At 39.2% G+C, this 18,457-nt stretch overlaps 2 protein-coding genes across 3 annotated transcripts in view; both read right to left on the bottom strand.

The window, feature by feature from the left end:
* The window catches only part of LOC119510647 (cytochrome P450 2C23-like), a 66,779-nt gene extending 56,788 nt beyond the window's left edge, over positions 1–9,991 (bottom strand). The window contains exon 1 of the mRNA XM_037805062.1: positions 9,740–9,991. Coding sequence (XP_037660990.1) covers positions 9,740–9,919 — 180 coding nt within the window. The 5' untranslated portion in view covers positions 9,920–9,991. The remainder of the gene's footprint in view (positions 1–9,739) is intronic.
* Positions 9,992–16,525: 6,534 nt separating this feature from the next.
* ERLIN1 (ER lipid raft associated 1) overlaps positions 16,526–18,457 on the bottom strand; it is a 50,226-nt gene continuing 48,294 nt past the window's right edge. For both annotated transcript variants that reach the window (XM_037805035.1, XM_037805036.1), the window contains one exon: positions 16,526–16,887. In XM_037805035.1, coding sequence (XP_037660963.1) covers positions 16,666–16,887 — 222 coding nt within the window. In that variant the 3' untranslated portion in view covers positions 16,526–16,665. The remainder of the gene's footprint in view (positions 16,888–18,457) is intronic.

Raw genomic sequence — 18,457 nt, 5'->3', positions numbered from 1 at the left:
GGGTGCTTGGGCTTGGGTTATCCATATCGTCTGGTTTTTTCATATGCTTTATAATTTTCTGTTGTTTTTGGCCTCGTGGCATTTGCTGAACTTGATAGGGTTCTTTTAGGGTTTGTAGACCAGTTGAAGTCCTTATCTCTAATTTATCAGATCTACAGCTTCGTGGAGTACACTTTCTCTAACTAACCAGCAGGTGGCGTCCACGAGCCACCTGTTCTCCACAAGCCAGATCTCCCCTGCTTAGCCTTTTTGGTGAGTGGGGGAGTGAGTCTTGTGGGGCCCAATTGGTGTACCAAGCTTGCGTGTGTAGTTGGTGTTGCCTGCCCTGTATGTGGGGCGTGTTTCTGGGCAGTCGGGGAGGGGGGGTGGCCCTAACAATCAAATCTCCCTGATGATCCTAGAGTTTTAAAGCTACTGCAATAGTCTAATCCTTCAGTTCAGTCCTGCCACAGTTTGTCTCTGCCACTGACCCACAAGTCCTTGGTATTGGCGTATGGCTCCTGAGACTTGCAAGTGGGCCCCTCTTCCAGGCTGTGCACCCTGGGTCCTCTGTTGAGGGATGACTGTGCTATGTCACAGGTGAGTGCCGTCCCCCCAGGGCAGTTCTGGGCTGCTGGGCTGTGTTGGGAGGCTCCCAGTCTGCTCAAATGATGGCTGAATGGGGCTCTGTTAATTCACACTGCTCCCCCTTCCCAGCTCTGGGACATTCAGCTGAGGTTGCAGGGAAGGCTAATGTCCACGCCCAGTTTTGTGGTGTGTGCCTGTTATTTGAAGCACTTCCGTCACACTGGGTTGTCTGGGGCAGCTCTGGGCTATGGGGCTGGCGATGGGCAGGAGTGTTTCCTGTCCACCAGGATGGTGGCTGTGAGCGGACACCCCCCTTTTCTTGGGAAGTTGTGTTGTTTAGTGAATTTTCTCAGCCACTGGATTATTGCCTTTTGTCTCAGAGCTCTCTTAGTTCTGCTCTTGACTTGACGTGCCCAAATTGCAATTCTTTGAAGCTTTCTGTATTGAGCTTCTTAGAGTAATTGTTTTAGAAAAAGCAAAAAGGATTTAAAAAAAAAAAAAAAAAAAAAAACGGCCCTCCTCAGAGATCTAATGGGTTATTGAAATGCTAATAGACAAAGCAACCAGGGCCATTAAGGAAAGGTGCACAGGGCAGAGAGATCAGCCTTGCTTTGGGATTTGCATATGCGCCTCAAGGCCTGATCTCCGCCCTTCCCCTTTCTGTGTTCACCAGAACTCCAAAAATCCTCTGTTTTTATTTTGGAGTTTTTCGTGTTGTTTTTTTTCTATGCCTGTCTCCTCTCTGCTGGGCTGGCTGCTCTCAGAGTCTCTGGTGTCTGGTCTCAGTCTATCTATGGTTGGAGTTTGAATCAGTAGAATGAGTTTCCGATAAGAGCAGCCACTGCAATTCTCCCTTCTCCTTCCTGGAGCTGACAGCCCCTCCTCCCCCGGGACTGAGCCTGGCAGGGAGGGGCGCGGGTCCCCTGGCCGCAAAAACTTACAGATTTCGCTGATCTCAGCAGTTCCACGTTTTCATGAGTGTTGTATGAAGTATGCCCAAAGACAGATTGCTCTGTGGTGTCCAGTCCACGCAGTTCCTGGCTTTTTACCTACTTTCCTGGAGGAGTAACTAAAACATACAGCTCACCAGTCTGCCATCTTGCCCCGCCTCTCCTACAATCCTTTTTATTTCTGTAAAATAAGTACTAACATTCCCACTTTCTTTTCTGATTTTAGTAATTTCTGCCTTCTCTTCTTTTTCTTAATCAATTTTGTTTATCTTTTCAAAGAATCAACTTTCGTTTTCAATGATTTTTTTCTCCTGTTTTTCTTTTCTCTATTCCATTTATCTCCACTCTAATCTTTATTGTTTCCTTCCTTCTGTTAGTTTTGGGTTTAGTTTGCTCCCCTTTTTCTAGTTCCCTAATGTGTACAGTTTAGGTTATTGATCTGAGATCTCTTTTCTTTTTTCATGTGGGGGTTAACAGCTACAAATTTTTCTCTTAGCACTACTTTTTTTTTTTCTTAAATTTTATTTTGAAATAAATTCAAAGTTACAGGAATAGTTGCAAAAGCAATACAAACCCCATACACAACATACCTGGACCCCCCTCCCCCGGTACACTGATCTACCAACTTCAACATGCTGTCACACTGCCATTTCTTTCTTTCCCTCCCTCCCTCCTTCCCTATCTATCATCCATCATCTATTGCTCTGTCTTCTGAACATATGAGAGCAAGCTGCACACATCCTTGAACAAACACTGTAATTCACATATACAATTCCCATGAACAAGAACATTCTTTTATGCAATCCCATTAAGCGCAGGTAAGAAGTTCAAGAAATTCAACATTAATACAAAGCTTACATTCTATATTTCCTTTTTTTTTCTTATGTCCCAACTGTGTCCCTTTGAGCCTCCTCTCCTCCATCCTCAGATCCCATCCAGGATCATCCTTGGCATTCAGTTGTCATCTATTTAGACTGTCTTTTTTCTTTCTTTTTTTTTCAATTGTGGAAACATATATACAGCCTAAATCTTCCCATTCCACCCCCTCCCTAGCATTCCATTAGTGGGATTAATCACATTTAGAATGTTGTAATGCCTTAGCACTACTTTTATGGTACCCCATAAGTTTTGGAATATAGTGTTTTTGTTTTCTAATTATATATTTTCTAATTTCCCTTGTGATTTCTTCTTTGACCCATTGGTTGTTTTAAGAGTGTGTTAATTTCTATGTATTTAAAATTTTTTCCTTTTTTCTTTTATTGATTTCTAGTTTCATTCTGTTGGGATTAGAAAAGATATTTTGTATGATTTCAATATTTTAAAAAATATTAAGACTTGTTTTTTGGCCTAACAAATGGTCTTTTCTGGGGAATGTTTCATATGCACTTGAGAAGAATATGTATTCTGCTATAGTTGGGTTGACTTTTCTACTTATGTTTGCTAGGTTTAATTGGTTTATAGTCCTGTTCAATTTCTCTATTTCCTTATTGATCTTCTGTCTGGTTGTTCTATCCATGCTTGAATGTAAGGTTTTGTAGTCTCCAATCATTATTGTACAACTGTCTATTTCTCTCTTTAATTGTGTCAGTTTTTTAAAATTATATTTTTTATTGTAAAATATATATACGAAGAAGTGATAACTTTCCAAGTGCAATTTAACAAGTAGTTAGAGAGCAAATTTCAAAGAATGTTATGGGTTACAATTCTACAGCTTCAGTTATTTTCTTATTGTGAAACATAACATATGCAAAAAGGTAATATCTTTCAAAGTATGATTTAAAAAGTAGTTATATAGAAAATTTCCAAAAATTTTATGAGTTACAATACCATAGTTTTAGTTATTTCCTTATTGTGAAACATAACATATATAAAAAAGGTGGTAACTTTCAAATTACAATTTAACAAGTAGCTATAGAACAAATTTCAAAGGATGCTATGGGTTACAGTTCCCCCATTTCCTTCTAGCTATTCTAATACCCTAGCAACTAAGAAGAAAATTATATAGAGATTCAGTATTCATAATCGTTTGTTAAATTCCAGCTTGTCTGTTGCTATCCCTTCCTCTAGTTTAATCACTTTCCCGATCTTCAGGGATGTCTAGGCATTGACCACCCTAACTTGTTCATGTTGAAAAGGGGTGTCAACATTATGGGAATAGGGGACACATCTGGTTGATGTTCTTGAAGAGGCTATTGCCTCTGAGTTTTGGGACTTAGCTGGCATAGGTATTCTCTGGAGGATTTAAGTTTCTGAAGAATTGGGGCTCTGTTGTTGGGTATATATATAATTGTTAGATCTCCTTGCCAGGCTGAATCTCTTATCAATATGTAATGTCTATTTCTGTCTCTTGTAAACTTTTTTGACTTAAAGTATATTTTGTCTGAAAATATTACCATGTCAACTTTCTTTTGTTAGTATTTACATGGAATATATTTTTCTATCTGTTCACTTTCAACCTCTTTGTGTCTTTGTACCTGCTTTAGTTTCCTTGGCTGCTTCAGCAAATACCATGCAATGGGTTAGCTTAAACAATAGTAATTTATCAGCTCATGGTTTTAAGGCTAGGATTAGGTCCAAATCAGAGTGTCACCAAGGTGATGCTTTCTTCCTGAAGACTGTCATTCTGGGGCTGGCTGCCAGTGACCCTTGGTCCTGGACTCCTCTATCACATGGCAATGCATTTGGCAGCATTTCCTGGCTTCTCTCTTCTCTTCCTGGTGTCCTTGACCTTCAGTTTCTTGCTTCCCATGACTTTCTCCCTATCTGTCTTAATTTCATTTTGCTTATAAAGAATTTCAGTTATAGAATTAAGACCCATCCTGACTGAGGTGAGCCATACCTTAACTGAAGTAACCTCCATCTAAAGGTCCTACTTACAATGGGTTCACACCCACAGGAAGGGATTAAGTTTAAGAACATGTTTTTCTGGGGCACGTACAGCTCCAAACCACCACAGGACCTAAACTGAGTTTCCTGTAGACAGCATATAAATGGTTCATGGTTTTTAAAATCCAGTCTCCCAATCTCTGCCCTTTAACTGGAGAGTTAAATCCATTTACATTTAAAGTGATTTCTGATAAGGATTTACTTTTGTTATTTAGTTATTAATTTTTTGTATGTCTGACATTTTTGTTCCTCAATTCTCCCATTTACTGCCTTTTTTTTTAATTTAGTAGATTCGTTTGTAGAGTACCATTTTGATTCCCTTTTTTCCTTTTCTGCATATTTTTAGTTATTTTCTTAGTGGTTGTCTTGGAATTGCAATTAATACTGTAAGCTTCTAAAAACCTATTTTAAATACTACTAACTTCAGTAGTATACAAATACTCAGCTCCTGTATATCGCCATCTCTACCCATTTTTATTGTTGTTTCAGATTTCATCTTTATACCTGTTAACATAGTGTTTTCATTTCCTAGCTGCTAAAATACCATACAGTGGGTTGGTTTAAATAATGGTAATTTATTTGTTCATGGTTTTAGAGGTTAGGAGAAGTCCAAAATTGAGTTGTCAGCAAGGCAATGCTTTCTCCTCAATGACTGTGGCGTTCTGAGGCTGACTGCAGGCAATCCTTGCCCTTGGCTTTTCCATCACATGGCAATGCACATAGCAGCATCGTCTCCTTTCCTTTCTGGGTTCTATTGAATTCCAGCTTCTGGCTGCTCCCTGTGGCTTCTCTCTGTCTGACCTTCACCCTGCTTGTAAGGGACTCCAGTAATCCAGATTAAAGCCCAATTTGATTTAGTTGGGACACACCTTAACTGAAGTAACATCTTAAAAAGATCTTGTTTACAATGGGTCCACCCATACCAGAATGCAGACCAAGACCAAGAACACATTCAAACTGGGGTACACAATTTAACTCACTACACATAGGTTTATAATTATTGTCTTATGCATTTGCCTTTTAAATCACCCAATCAAAAGAGACATTAAAAACCAAAAGTGCAAGAACATTGGCTTATAAAATTACCTTTACCAGAATTCCTTATTCTTCTTGTGCCTTCAAGTTACTGTCTATGTCCTTTCATTTCAGCATGAAGAACTACCTTTATCATTTTTTGCAGGTTAGGTCTAGGGATAATAAGCCCCCTTAGTTCATGTTTATCTGGAAATGTTTTAATTTCTCCTCCATTCTTGAATGACAGTTTTGCCAGATATAGAATTCTTGATTGATAGATTTTTCTTTCAACACATTAAACATGTCATCCCACTACCCTCTGGCCTCCATGGTTTCTGATGAAGAATCAGCTGTTAAGCTTATTGAGGGTGCCTTGTATGTGATAAGTTGCTTCTTTCTTGCTGCTTTCAAAATTTTCTCTTAGTCTTTGTGTTTTGGCATTGTGGTTATAATGTGTCTAGATGTGGATTCTTAACTTTATTCTGCTTGGTGTTTGTTGAGATTCTTAGATATGTATATTCATGTTTTCATCAGATTTGGGAAGTTTTCAGTCACTGTTTCTTCAAATATTTTTCTTCCCCTTTTTCTTTTGTTCTTCTGGGACTCTTATGATGTGTATGTTGGTACTGTTGATGGTGTCCTACAGATCTCTAAGGCTTTGTTCATTTTTCTTCATTCTTCTCTCTGAATCTCAGATTGGATAATTTAAATTATTTTATCCTCAAGTTTGCTGATACTTTCTTTTGCCTGCTCAATCTACTGTTGAGCTACCCCCAGTGAATTTTTTATTTCATTTATTTTACTTTTCAGCTCCAGAGTTTCTGTTTGTTTCCTTTTTATACTTTCTCTTTATTGATATTTTCATTTTGTTCATACATTGTCTTCCTAATTTCCTTTAGTTCTTTGTCCATGGTTTCCTTTAGCTCATTGATCACATTTAAAATGATTGGTTTAATACTTTTGACTAGTAATTCCAATATCTTGGCTCCCTTGGGAATAATTTCTGTCAAATTCCTTTTATTTCTTGTGAACAGGTATTCTTTTCTATTTCTTTGTATGTTTTGTAATTTTTGTTGTTGAGAACTGGACATTCTGCATATTACAATGTGGTAGCTTTGGGAATCTGATTCTTCTCTTCAGAGATTGCTGGGTTTTGCTTGTTGAGGGCTGGAGCCATCTATTTGTACATCTTCTGCACTATTCTTTCAGTGTGTGAGTTCCTTGCTGTTTGTGGCCACTAAAGTTTTTTTCCATTATCTCTGCAGTCAGCCAGTTACCTGACAAAAATTTATTTAGCTGTCTAGCTTCAAAAAGAGGAAAAATTGGTGTACTGTCTCTTAAAATCCTCCAATAGCTGCCATTGGGGAAGTGCTGCAGCCTGAGGGGGCCTAAACCATGACTGGTATTTGTGCCACTCCCTTGAGGATTCACCAGATAAGCCAAAACATGCAACCCTCATTGCCTTCCCTGGCAACAGCTAGCAACTCCAGATTGCTGGGCCACTTTCCCCATAGCCATGAGGCTTATGAATGGGAGATGGTCTTTGGTTCATGAGAGCAGCTCACTTGTGTAAGATCAGCAGACTATCTCTTCACCAAGCACTCCCAAGATTGTTGTAAGTGTTCAATTAGGTTCCAGAGCTGCAAAATAGTTTATCTCAATCATTTTTTTTCTGTTCATTGGTTGCTTTGGTGGGGATGGGGGGACTAAATCCTAGAGCTTCCTACTCTGCCATTTTGCATGACATCCCTCCTCAAAACATTTCCATTTTCCTTTGAAATCACACCATTGAAGCTTTTGCTCATATCACGCTACTGAAACTGCTTTTATAAGTATCACTGAAAACTGCCACCTTACTAAGTTGCATTTTATTTGACCAATCATCAGCCTTTGGGCATGGTTAAAATACTCCTTGAAATATGCTCCTCCCTTGGATTCCAGGACAGCCCACTCTGCGGGTGTTCCTGTCTCTCTGGCTTCTCAGCCTCAACCCCCTTTGCTGGTTCTTTCTCATCTCTAATCTTTGGGGTCCGCCCGGACTTAGGGCTTAGTCCTTAGTCCTTATAGCTTCCCCAGCTATACCCATTCCCTTCATGATCCCATCCAGTTTCATGACTATAAATACATTGTATATTATGACTCCCAAATTTACATAAGTAGTCTGGATCAATCCCCTGAACTGTAACCTTATACAGTCGGCTGCCTATTCACATGTCCATTCAGATGTTTAGAAGGGTTTTGAAACTTAGTATGTCCAAAACTTGGCTCTTGTTATCCCATTTTTCCTACCTTCCCTACATCAAACAAAATCTTCTCTGTATCTTACACCTCATATCCAATCTATCAGCAAATCCTCTTGACACTCTCTTCCAAAAATAACTAATCTAACCATTTCCACCCCCTCCTCTGTTCTTAAACTGGTTCAAGTCACCATCATCTCTCCCAGGTTGTTGCTGAGCAGATTCTCTTAGCAAGTTTATATTCTGCTCTCAACTATGTTTCCAGAAGTGATCTGGCTAAAACATGAATCACACCATGTTGCTCCAACTCAAAGTTCTCAGTGATTTCCTTTTTCTTTTGGAGTAAAAGCTAACATTCTTACAATACTCGATCTGACCCTCTGAACTTTAACATTATGCCTTTCTTATTCCCCTTTTCTCACCTTATGTCATCCAAACTGACAACTTTGCTTTTCCACACCAAGTGCCTTCTGCCATGGAGTTCTTGAGTTTGTTTCCTCTGCCTGTAATGCTTTTCCCTCAGGTTAGCCTTGTGGATTTCTGGCTTTCTCTGTCATCTCCTTGAAGTCTTTGATCAAATACCACCTTTTCAGTGAAGCCTTTCCTGTAAACTTTATTTAAAATTTAAACCTGTGCTCTCCTTTTCTACATTATTTTTCTCCATAGCATTTATAATATCTAAGGTACTATATATGTTACTAATTTGCTTTGGTTGTTGTCTGATTCCCCTCACTAGAAAATAAGTTAGGCAAAGGGGTTTTTTGCCTCTCTGTTCATTGCAGTGTTCCTAGAGTCTATCTAAAAGAAAGCTTGCCGAAAAGCATGGGTTCATTAAATGTTTACCAAATGAATTGTCTATTTAGTGCTAAGGCTTGACAATCAAAGAAGAAATTTCCAGTACTGTTTCTTCTCTCCTGTGGAATATATTTTTTGCACAATGTACTCATGGAGACAATATCTTTTTCTCCAAGGAGTATTTCAAAAGACTTGAATCTCAATCCTAATAGCAGGGCTGGTCTGCATCAGAGCAGAATGTCGGGGGAGTGGGGATCACTTTTTAGAGGGACAATTATAAAAGGACAATTATTTCATTTTCTTGGCATTGTTCTAATAATTCAAATGCATTAGCTCAATAAATCTACATAATAATTTCATGGACTTGGAACTATTATTGTTTCTATTCAGATGGAGAGGCAGAGGTTGAGTAACCTGCTTCAAGTTGCACAACTAAGTAAGAGGCAGAACCAGGACTTCTATCCAAATGATTTCTGTTCATTGACTTGCCTTGCCTTTTTTTTTAAATTCAATTTTATTGAGATATTTTAACATACCATACAGTCATCCAAAGTGTACAATCAATTGTTCACAGTACCTCATATAGTTGTACATTTATCACCCCAATCTATTTTTTGAACATTTTCCTTGTGTCAGAAAAAGTAAAAATAAGAATAAAAAATAAAAGTAAAAAAGAACACCCAAATCATCCCCCCCACCCTATTTTTCTACTCATCCATCCATGCACTGGATAAAGGGAGTGTGATCCACAAGACTTTTCCTTGCCTTTTAGTAAGTAAGTGGTGATGAGAGGATTGAAAGCCTTTCAATTAAAATATGTTCTGTCCCAGAATTTTCTCATCCATTGTAATTCAACCAGTATCTCAGCTCAGGTCAACACCACCCACTACCTGCTCTTTCCCAATATGTTTATCAGTCCACTTTGTTTATTTACCCTGCTTTCAACATCAAAACAAACATTAGTGTTCTAACTCTTCTCAGAATTTCAAAGTCAATCATTTAGCTCACTATGAAATGTCTGCAAATGTATGCTTGTCCACTCACTCAGCAAAAATACATTGGATACTGGTTACACAGAAGGTGCTGGAAGGTATACAGAAATGTATATGAGGTCCCTAAGCCAGAAGGGAAGAGGATACTTCTCTTGTGGTACAGATACAGGCACCCCAAAGTACATCAGTGATGAATAGGACTAAGAAAGATTGAGGCAAAGCCAGTCTGCAGTGGTCAACCCATGGATGATTCCCCCTACCTGGAGATTACCATCCCCCAAATCAAACCCCTTACCTTAGAGAGAGATGCAGGGATGTTCTTGAGGTTCAGTTGCAGCATATTCCCAATGATGGGAAGAGGCATTGGGCCAGGAGGGAGCCTTCCCCCTTTGTGACTTTTTCTCCACACAAAAAGGAAAATCAGGCAAGAGACACAAATCACAAGGGCAGGAGTAATGATTTCCAGTAGCTCCATTTCAGCCACTAGAAGTTAGGGACTGCCTAGATATCTGTCCCAAAGCAAAGGCTTGTGTGTGGGGTGTGACCTTCTGGTCAAAGGCTGGTCTGAGTTCCTGGACTCTTCTTGGATTCAACCAGCTGGGAGTGTTTTTGGTTGATTTGCTTTGCTGAAATTTGAGACTGAGATGGATCCATATCTTTCCTACCTCTCGTTCATAAAATCTGCAACTTTATCCCTTTGATACTCTAAGCATCTCCATTACATGTATTTTTTTTTCCTTTCAGCTCTGATGAGTCATTAAATATAAAGCTGCATTTTATTTTTCATAACTCTGAAACTGTTACAATGTATGTATGTATCTTAAACACAGATATCAGGGTAGTCTTCCTCAAACATTGTTTTTATCATGTTCCTAAGTTAAAAGCCTACTTTGATTCTCTTTTACTTATTGTAACAATAAGTAAAATCTATTTAGCACTGAAATTCATTATATGGTTTCAACTTGATTTTTATCTCATTTCAGAGTCACCTCTCTGATTTTTCCCACAGTAGAAAATTTCCTTCCATTCAATCAATTTACATTCATATAGCCATTAGAACGATGACCAGCATGATTTCTACGTGAAGGGCAAGGACAGCTGCAGGGATGAGTAAGACCCCAAGGTTCTGAGAATTGGGCCAGTAAGATGGGGTGGGTCTACAGCCAATGATGGGCTTGTGTGTGGAGAAGAACTGAGGTAGAGGTAATCCGCTCAGGGACCTCATATACATTTCTGTATATCTTCTAGCACCTTCTGTGTAACCAGTATCCAATGTATTTTTCCTGAGTGGACAAGCATACATTTGCAGACATTTCATAGGGAGCTAAATGATTGACTTTGAAATGCTGTGAAGAGTTAGAACACTAATGTCGGTTTGTATGTTGAAAGTAGAGTTAATAGACAGAATGGACTGGTAAACATACTGGGAAAGAGCACTTTTGAAACTAACTGATATCAACCCCCCACCCCCACTTAAAACTCTTGGAAGTTTTTGCTTGAAATGTTTGTTTCCAGCCTTTGGAAAAAGTCACTGATACGTAACAAGACTTATGAGGCCTACCGTGATCAACCTTGCCCCGTCCCTTTCTTGACACCTACCTCTCCAGTCTTGTCTTCTGGTGCTCTCATTCTCACTACTAATGCTGTGCCCATATTGGGCTTTGTTCCATTTCTGGAAGGTTCTTGAACTGAAGTCTTTGCACTATCCTCCAACCTTTTTATTTTTAATAATAACTTTATTGATATATAATCCACATACATAATGTTCACCCTTTTAAAGTAAACAGTTCAGTGGTTTTTAGCGTATTTGCAGAATTGTGCAACCATCACCAAAATCAGATTTTAGAATCTTTTCATTACTCCCAAAAGTAAACCCCATACCCATTAGTAATCATTTTCTATTTTGCCTCTTCTCAAAGCCTCTGGCAACAACTAATCTGCTTTTTGTCTCTAAATATTTGCGTATTCTGAAGTTTCACGTAAATCAAATCATATAATAAGTGGCTTTTTGTGACTGGCTTTTTTCACTTAGCATGTTTTCAAGGTTCACCCATGTTGTAGAATCTATATTTCATTTCTTTTTATGACTGAATATTCCATTATATGGATATACCACATTTTGTTTATCTATTCATTCAGTTAATGGACATTTGGGTTGTTTCCACTTTTTGGCCATTATGAATCATGTTGCTGTAACATTTGTGTGCAAATTTTTGTGCTTACATGCTTCAGTTCTTTTGGATATATTCCTAGGAGTAGCATTGCTGGGTCACATGGTAGCTCTATGTTTAAAATTTTGAGGAACTGTCAAAACTATTTTTCAAAGTGGCTGCCCCATTTTACATTCCCACCAGCAATGTATGTCATCTCCAATTCCTCTACATCCTTGCAATACTTATTGTCTTTTTAAATTATAACCATCCTAGTGGATGTGAAGTGGCATATCTCTTTGTGGTTTTGATTTGCATTTCCCTAATGACTACTGATGTTGAACATCTTTACATGTTCTTATTGGTCCATTTACATATCTTCTGTGGAGAAATAACTATTCAAATCCTTTGCCCATGTTACTAGGGTTATTTGTCTTTTATTATTGAGTTATTATCCTCTCATCTGTAGCTGGTTAGTGCTCTTTCTCATTCTTAAGATCCCTCCCACCCCTCCACACCCTTTTAAGATCTTAGTGCTACAGTTCTCCCATTTATATAGTCTTATAACATTTGGAATTCTTTGCTTAAGGTCTACCTTCCTATGAGACTACTGATTCTAAGAGAGCAGAGACTGTATCTGTCTTGGTCGCTGTTGAGTTTTTCACTGTTCATTACTTTATACATTTTAGGTTTCCTGGCACATACCAGATACACAGTAAACCTTTATCGACTTGACTTGAATATTTACAATGCTTCTGTTGTATCAGGAGGGTTGCAATTCCTTTGAAAATGTTTTTGGGGTCAATTTTCCTCTAACCAGTTGTGCTTCAGCTATTCCTGGTCACATAAGCACCCTATAAACCTCTCTGCTGGCATGTGGGCTCTGGTCAGGAGGTTAGTTATAAGGGTGGAGTTTGAATTCAGAGAAAAGGGTTCAGGATGAAGTTCAATGACATTATGGCAGAAAGACAAAATCTCATAGAAGCTCCAGCAGAAGGTCTTAAGTAGCGTTGGAGGATGTGGCCCCCACAGTGCCCTAAAAGGGATTGATGATTTTTCATAATGTAGGTTACCCCAGACTCTGTAAGATTGAGTTCTTCAGCATTTAGAGTTCATCTTCTGTTTTAGGTGACAGTGCTAGGAAATGATTTATGAAAGATCTGTTGGCTCAGGGCCAAGTTTGAATAATAATATCCTTGTAGTTAAAGACAATGTATGTGATAGCGGTGCATGTGTTGCTGTCTTTGAACAGTGCTAGCATTCAAAATGTCCTTTAGGAGATAGTGTCCTGGACTGTTTGAAGAAGCTCATAACCTGGGATTGATTACCTGCTCAATTAGGATAGCAGCTTACATACCTATTTTAGGAGGACCTTCCACGAGATCCTGCCAGACATTTGAGTGTTTTGTGAGTGTGTATATGACATCTACCCTTCCCTCTTAAATAACTGAATCCATTACCTTGTCATAAACGTTAATCTTCATGTGAGCATCTGCTAGCTTTAACAAACTGTTGCTTATATAAACAGATTTCACAGTCATTTCTTCTCTTAACTCACAGAGAACAGGTATGTTTTATCATTTTACTGACAAAAAACTAGGGGTCAAAATGGCCAAGTCACTTGCTTACTGTCAAAGCTTTAAGCAGCAAAATTTAGGATTTGCACCAAAGACTCCTGTATCTGAGTTGATTTCTCTGTTCTTTATGCCACAGCTGTTTTCCTTTGCATTATTCAATGCACAGATTTACAATCTACTGTGCATTTAGATCTACAGTAGATCTAAAATTTAACATGGAAGAGTAGGAAAGAGAACATTTTTTGAAGATACAATAACTATAGGATTCAGATACATATGGCAATATGTGGCAAACTATCTAATGCCTCTGGCATCCTACCACACATCCACTCAACCTCATGTCTAATTTTGCCTGTCAGGCAGTTCCATACAGCCTTCAACTCACTTCCCTTTGGCAGCATCTCACCCCTGCATGCTCTTCACATTATTGTTTTTTCACCCCAAGGATCCTCCAACATTGTGGAGGCTGTGGTCAATCCACATTGAAGCTCAACCCAGATATGCACAAAAATTAATATCCCCAGGGCCATCCCTCAACCAGTGAGAGGCAGAAGCCAAAGGGTAAATGCTTCCATCGCCTGTCCTTCCAGTGGACAATACTAGGAGTAGAGTGCCAGGAGAAGTCAGTAGGGGCAGAGAACAGAGAGCCTTGTTTGCACACATTTGGGACTTATTCTTAAAATAATTAGAGGCCATGATTTCTAACTCATAAAATTTCTTCCCCACAGCAAGAGGCAGATAGCATTTTGATAGCTACCAAAAGCCCATAGGATAACTGGTTTGAGTTAAATTTACCTGGCCTATACTAGCTATTGTAGGATACTATAGAGCTGGGTCCCAGAGGAAGTTGAGTAATGGGCCGAAGCTTTACCCAAAACCTCCTAAACACCACTCCCTGCTCCAACATCACTATAAAACTGTTCCAAAGAGGGAATGCACAGAGCTTTGGAGAGCAAGTCAAATTCTGGCTCTTGAGCTGATAACATCTGAATTAGGAAACGGTTATGCCATACCATTGCTAGGTATAATTTATATAAATTATCCTTCCTCCACCCAGAGATAACTGCCTCCTCCCTTTCTCAGTGTAAGTATTTTAGCTTTCAGGGAAGACTCCCAGGGACATGATTCTTTTTCCTCCCACTTTCCTCCCCTGCTGCTGGCTCTCTCTCACAAGGAATAGAACATTCCTTATTAAATACCATGAGTCAAGAAAGAATAGAAACCCTGTTATATTGAAAAATTCTTACATCAGAAAGAAAGACAGCATTCTGGGAAATGTAAAAGAAAAGACTCTACAGTTAAGTTAAACCAGCAAAACAAAACAAAAAACTGGTTACCTTACTGCAATAGGCAAGACAGCCTTAGGGGTTTGTTAGGATAATAGAAAAGAATGGAGAAGAAACACAAATCAATGATAGTAAAATAATTTTATTTTCTTATTAAAAAAAAAAGGTAGCATTTCACATAGAAATTTAGACTTCAAGATTACAGTGTATATTTGCCAAAAGGAACATCCCTAAAGGAGGGATAGGCTTTGAGCTCATTGAGTGAGCACAGGGAAGCACACTCCATGGGGAGTTTAAGTGAAAAATACTTTCTTTAGAACTTCACAATTGTCCCTCAACCCTGCCACCAGGGTTTGTGGCTGGTAAGAAAACCCACACCCATCACATTGGGGCAAGAGCATTTAGCTCGCATGAATAGGGAAAAATCTCTAGGAATGAAAGCACAAGAGGTCAATGACCCAGACTTCCCACAGCAATCATTTTTTATCTGCAGCAACAATATGACAGGTTAAGAGTTTATAATTCAACAGCTCTTATGAGGACAAAAAAAAAAAAAAAAAAAAAAATTCAAAAGAGAATTTATGTAATTGAGCAAAAAAGAAAGAAAAAATAAAACAACAACAAAAAACAAGAAACCAATTCTCTCCTTATTACAAATGCCCCTGGTATAAGACCCAGGAAGACCCATTTGAACCTGGGATTTCCTTTCCTGAATATAAGTGTTTGGCACAAAAACTGACAGAACTGACATTCAGCTGGAAGATTTCTTGAAATGGTCCCGTAACTTTTCTGTCTGGCTTCATCACACTGTACACAAGGTATCCTAGCAACCTGCAAAAACTCAGGCCTAACTATGGTGCATACTGTTTCAGGAAAGTTAATCTTAAGGGAAAAAAAAAAGGTACAGATGAAATAGTTCTCCCATAGCCCTAAGCTAATTGCCACTCTATCATGGAAATTTAAATTCACTGGCTACCCAGGAATTCAGAAGAACCCTGATCTCCCAGGGAAGGTGAAAGCTGGAGAAACAACTTTGATTTAAAAAAAAATCTGGGCCAGGAGAGGAGGAGACAGAGATGAACAAGGATGCTTTCCATTCCATTTATTCCACACTATGTGGGCTCCTGATGAAGAACATTAAGAAGAATCAGTGTGCAAGTAACCATGGCAGCCCTAGGATTTAGGCAGAGGTGCTTAGAAAAATAAATGTACCCCAAATCCAGTTTTAAGAATAAAATCTTCCTGCAATGATGATAGTGTACAGTGAATGGCCTGGAATTGTATGCTGCTCCTATTTCTAGTTAAGTCCTGTCCCACTCTTGGACAGTCAGAATTGAGAAGTGACATAAGAGAAGTTGTCTGTGGCTAAAAACCAGGCACCCAGTCACACATGGCCTGGGGGTGGGGGGTGGGTTATGCTGACAGTCTTCATTGGAGGGTGGGGGAAGACAGGGTCTCAGAGCTTTGATTCAGAGCAAAAGGTTTCATCTCACCCCAAAGTTCAAATCAAGCCCTCCTTATCTCTGAGCCTACTAATGCAGTCAACTAGTGATTGGGAATCTCTATGAAGAATTTCTGGTTTGGTGGCAAGGTACATGTCCCAGCAGGCCACCAACTCGAATGCAGGAAAACAGAAAGGCGCAAATCTTATCAAGTAAATGGCTGCTCGAGTGGAAGATCATTTCCTGGGGAACCTCAGTGGCCTAGACGTTAATATAATGGATGAACGCTGGGAATGGGCCCTGAAGAGAGAGCCTGGGTCCCAGGGTACAATCAGTCTTTATACTTATCATATCCTGGCCGTCTTCCCTCTGGCCTCCCATCTCTTGGATGGCTGAGCACCCAGTTCCCCAGGGACCAATGTAAACATTATTCAATAGATCTCAGCTTAGAAAAACCCAGCTTGTTATGTATGTAGTGTTAACATTCCAGTGCAGGCAGTATCTTAGCATCATACTTCCCCTTTTTCATGAGTACCAGTTTAAAAAGGAACACATACAGCATACTTGATAAAACTGCAGCTGAAAAAACCGTTTGCGTGCCAGACAGTTGACTCTATCCTGCAGTTGATAAACCAGGATTATCACAGGAGAGGCAGAACACACGGAGCACGAGTTCTCTGTAAATCTGAAGAAGCCATATAACCATTGTTCCCACTTAACCCCTTGGGCTGCATCTTGATATGGGAGAACATTTCCACCTCTTGCATCAACCTGTGCTCTCCTTGTTTTGGATGGGGCGCTCTCCAGAGGGTTCGAGAGCCTCCTTAGAGAGAAGAGTACTTTCTCTTCCAGTCCTAGCATCTGAGTATTTCAAAGCACAGGAGGAGTCCACGAACATGCTAGGGATGCTGCTGCCAAAGTAGATCTTACTGTTAGAAGCAATGGCCTCGTACTTTTTGAGCTCCAGATATTCCGGTGTCAATTTGTGCTGTGTGGAGGCAAACGAGGAAAGACATCATGACACCTCAGTATGTTCCAGATTTGAAGTTCCTTCAACAGCTTCCAGGAGAAACTGTTAGCTTTTTAGTAAAAGAATTTAATAGCTAACCGGGGGAGAGGAGAGATTTAGGAACATTAATAATAATGACAATAACATTTCTATTGGGGCCCATAAAGGATCTTCATATATACTTTCTCATTTCATCTAGCTGAATTCAACCTAGAATCAGTCTGGAATTTCTGTTGATTCTCTGAGAGAGGGGAACAGGTCAATGGATGGGAGTGGCACACCTTCAAAAGAAAGGGATGTAACTTGTTATAGAATAATCGAAGGTAAATTCATTAATTAAAATCCTTACTTTTCTTTTCAAAGTCCTACCCAGTTTCCAATTTCCTATCAATGTCAGGGACACAATGAAGAACCTTTTAATTCCCTGGACTTATAACCTTAGAATCAGCCAAATGTGATTCTTCTTTTCTTGACTAGATTCTAGACCTGGAAATCACCTAGTCTAGCCTCTTGCCTTTACTGAGAAGCTACAATGTTTGTGGACAGATGTTTGTCAACCACTCTCCTGAAGATGTGCTTCTCTCTCATCTGCTGCAGAACTTTGTTTTGTTTAAATCATGGTGCCAAGATATATCCAACCAAAATCGCTCTGAGTTTGATTAAAACCATTTCTGGTGTTCCTTACAAAATACTTTTCCAAAAGCCCCTCAGAACCTTCCCTAGTGATCTTCTCTTCATCTTGAGTTCTCAGTCTGCTCTTGGGGCAAAACCCCATCTTGTCCCTCATAATTCCACAGTATCTATTTTTGGCACTCCAACATCTTTGACCCCTAGATTTATACCCTCTCCAGCTGACTGGTATCCTCTGTCATAACACTGTAATCTAACCTGGTCACAGTACATAACCAAATCATTTCCTACAGCCTTTTAAATACAGGTTGATATCTGAGTAGCATTTTTTAAAATGGCAAAAAACTACTGCCTTTTTCAGACTAAGGCTGACCTCAATGGCAGGCAGGTTCTCCTGCTATAAATTTGGATTGCTAGTTTTATAAACTGAAACAACCCATCTTGCCTTACCTTCACTGAATTCCAGTCTGTTTCTATAGGGCTATGTCCCTAAGTTTATTTATGCCAGTTTTCAAAGTACTGACAACTCTCGTTCTGTCAGCCTACAGATTATGCTATTTCTCTTAAACCAAAATTTTTACTTTAAGCCCTGTCATATACCTTAAATTTTGACTCATCCTTTAAACTACATCATACACCTTAGCAACCTCTGTATCAATCCTTTCTCTGTTCCAATCTACTCTACAAATAATAACCTTACAAATATTCCCTTCCCAAAATACTACAGGGATTCCAGCTGCCTCTTAATTAAATAACCCCTGCTTACTACACCTACACTCTCTAGCCAATCTAACCCAGTCCTGACACAATTGTTCACCTATAAGCCACACTACCATCTTCCTAAAGTTATCACACATGCCATTCTTCATGACTAGAACAGTTTTCTAAATCCAATAAGCAAGCAGTTCTCAACTGGGGG

Source organism: Choloepus didactylus, chromosome 15, assembly GCF_015220235.1.
Source record: "Choloepus didactylus isolate mChoDid1 chromosome 15, mChoDid1.pri, whole genome shotgun sequence".
Classification (NCBI taxonomy): domain Eukaryota; kingdom Metazoa; phylum Chordata; class Mammalia; order Pilosa; family Megalonychidae; genus Choloepus; species Choloepus didactylus.
Note: the sequence above shows the minus strand (reverse complement) of the source record. Positions and strands in the feature narration are given on the sequence as shown.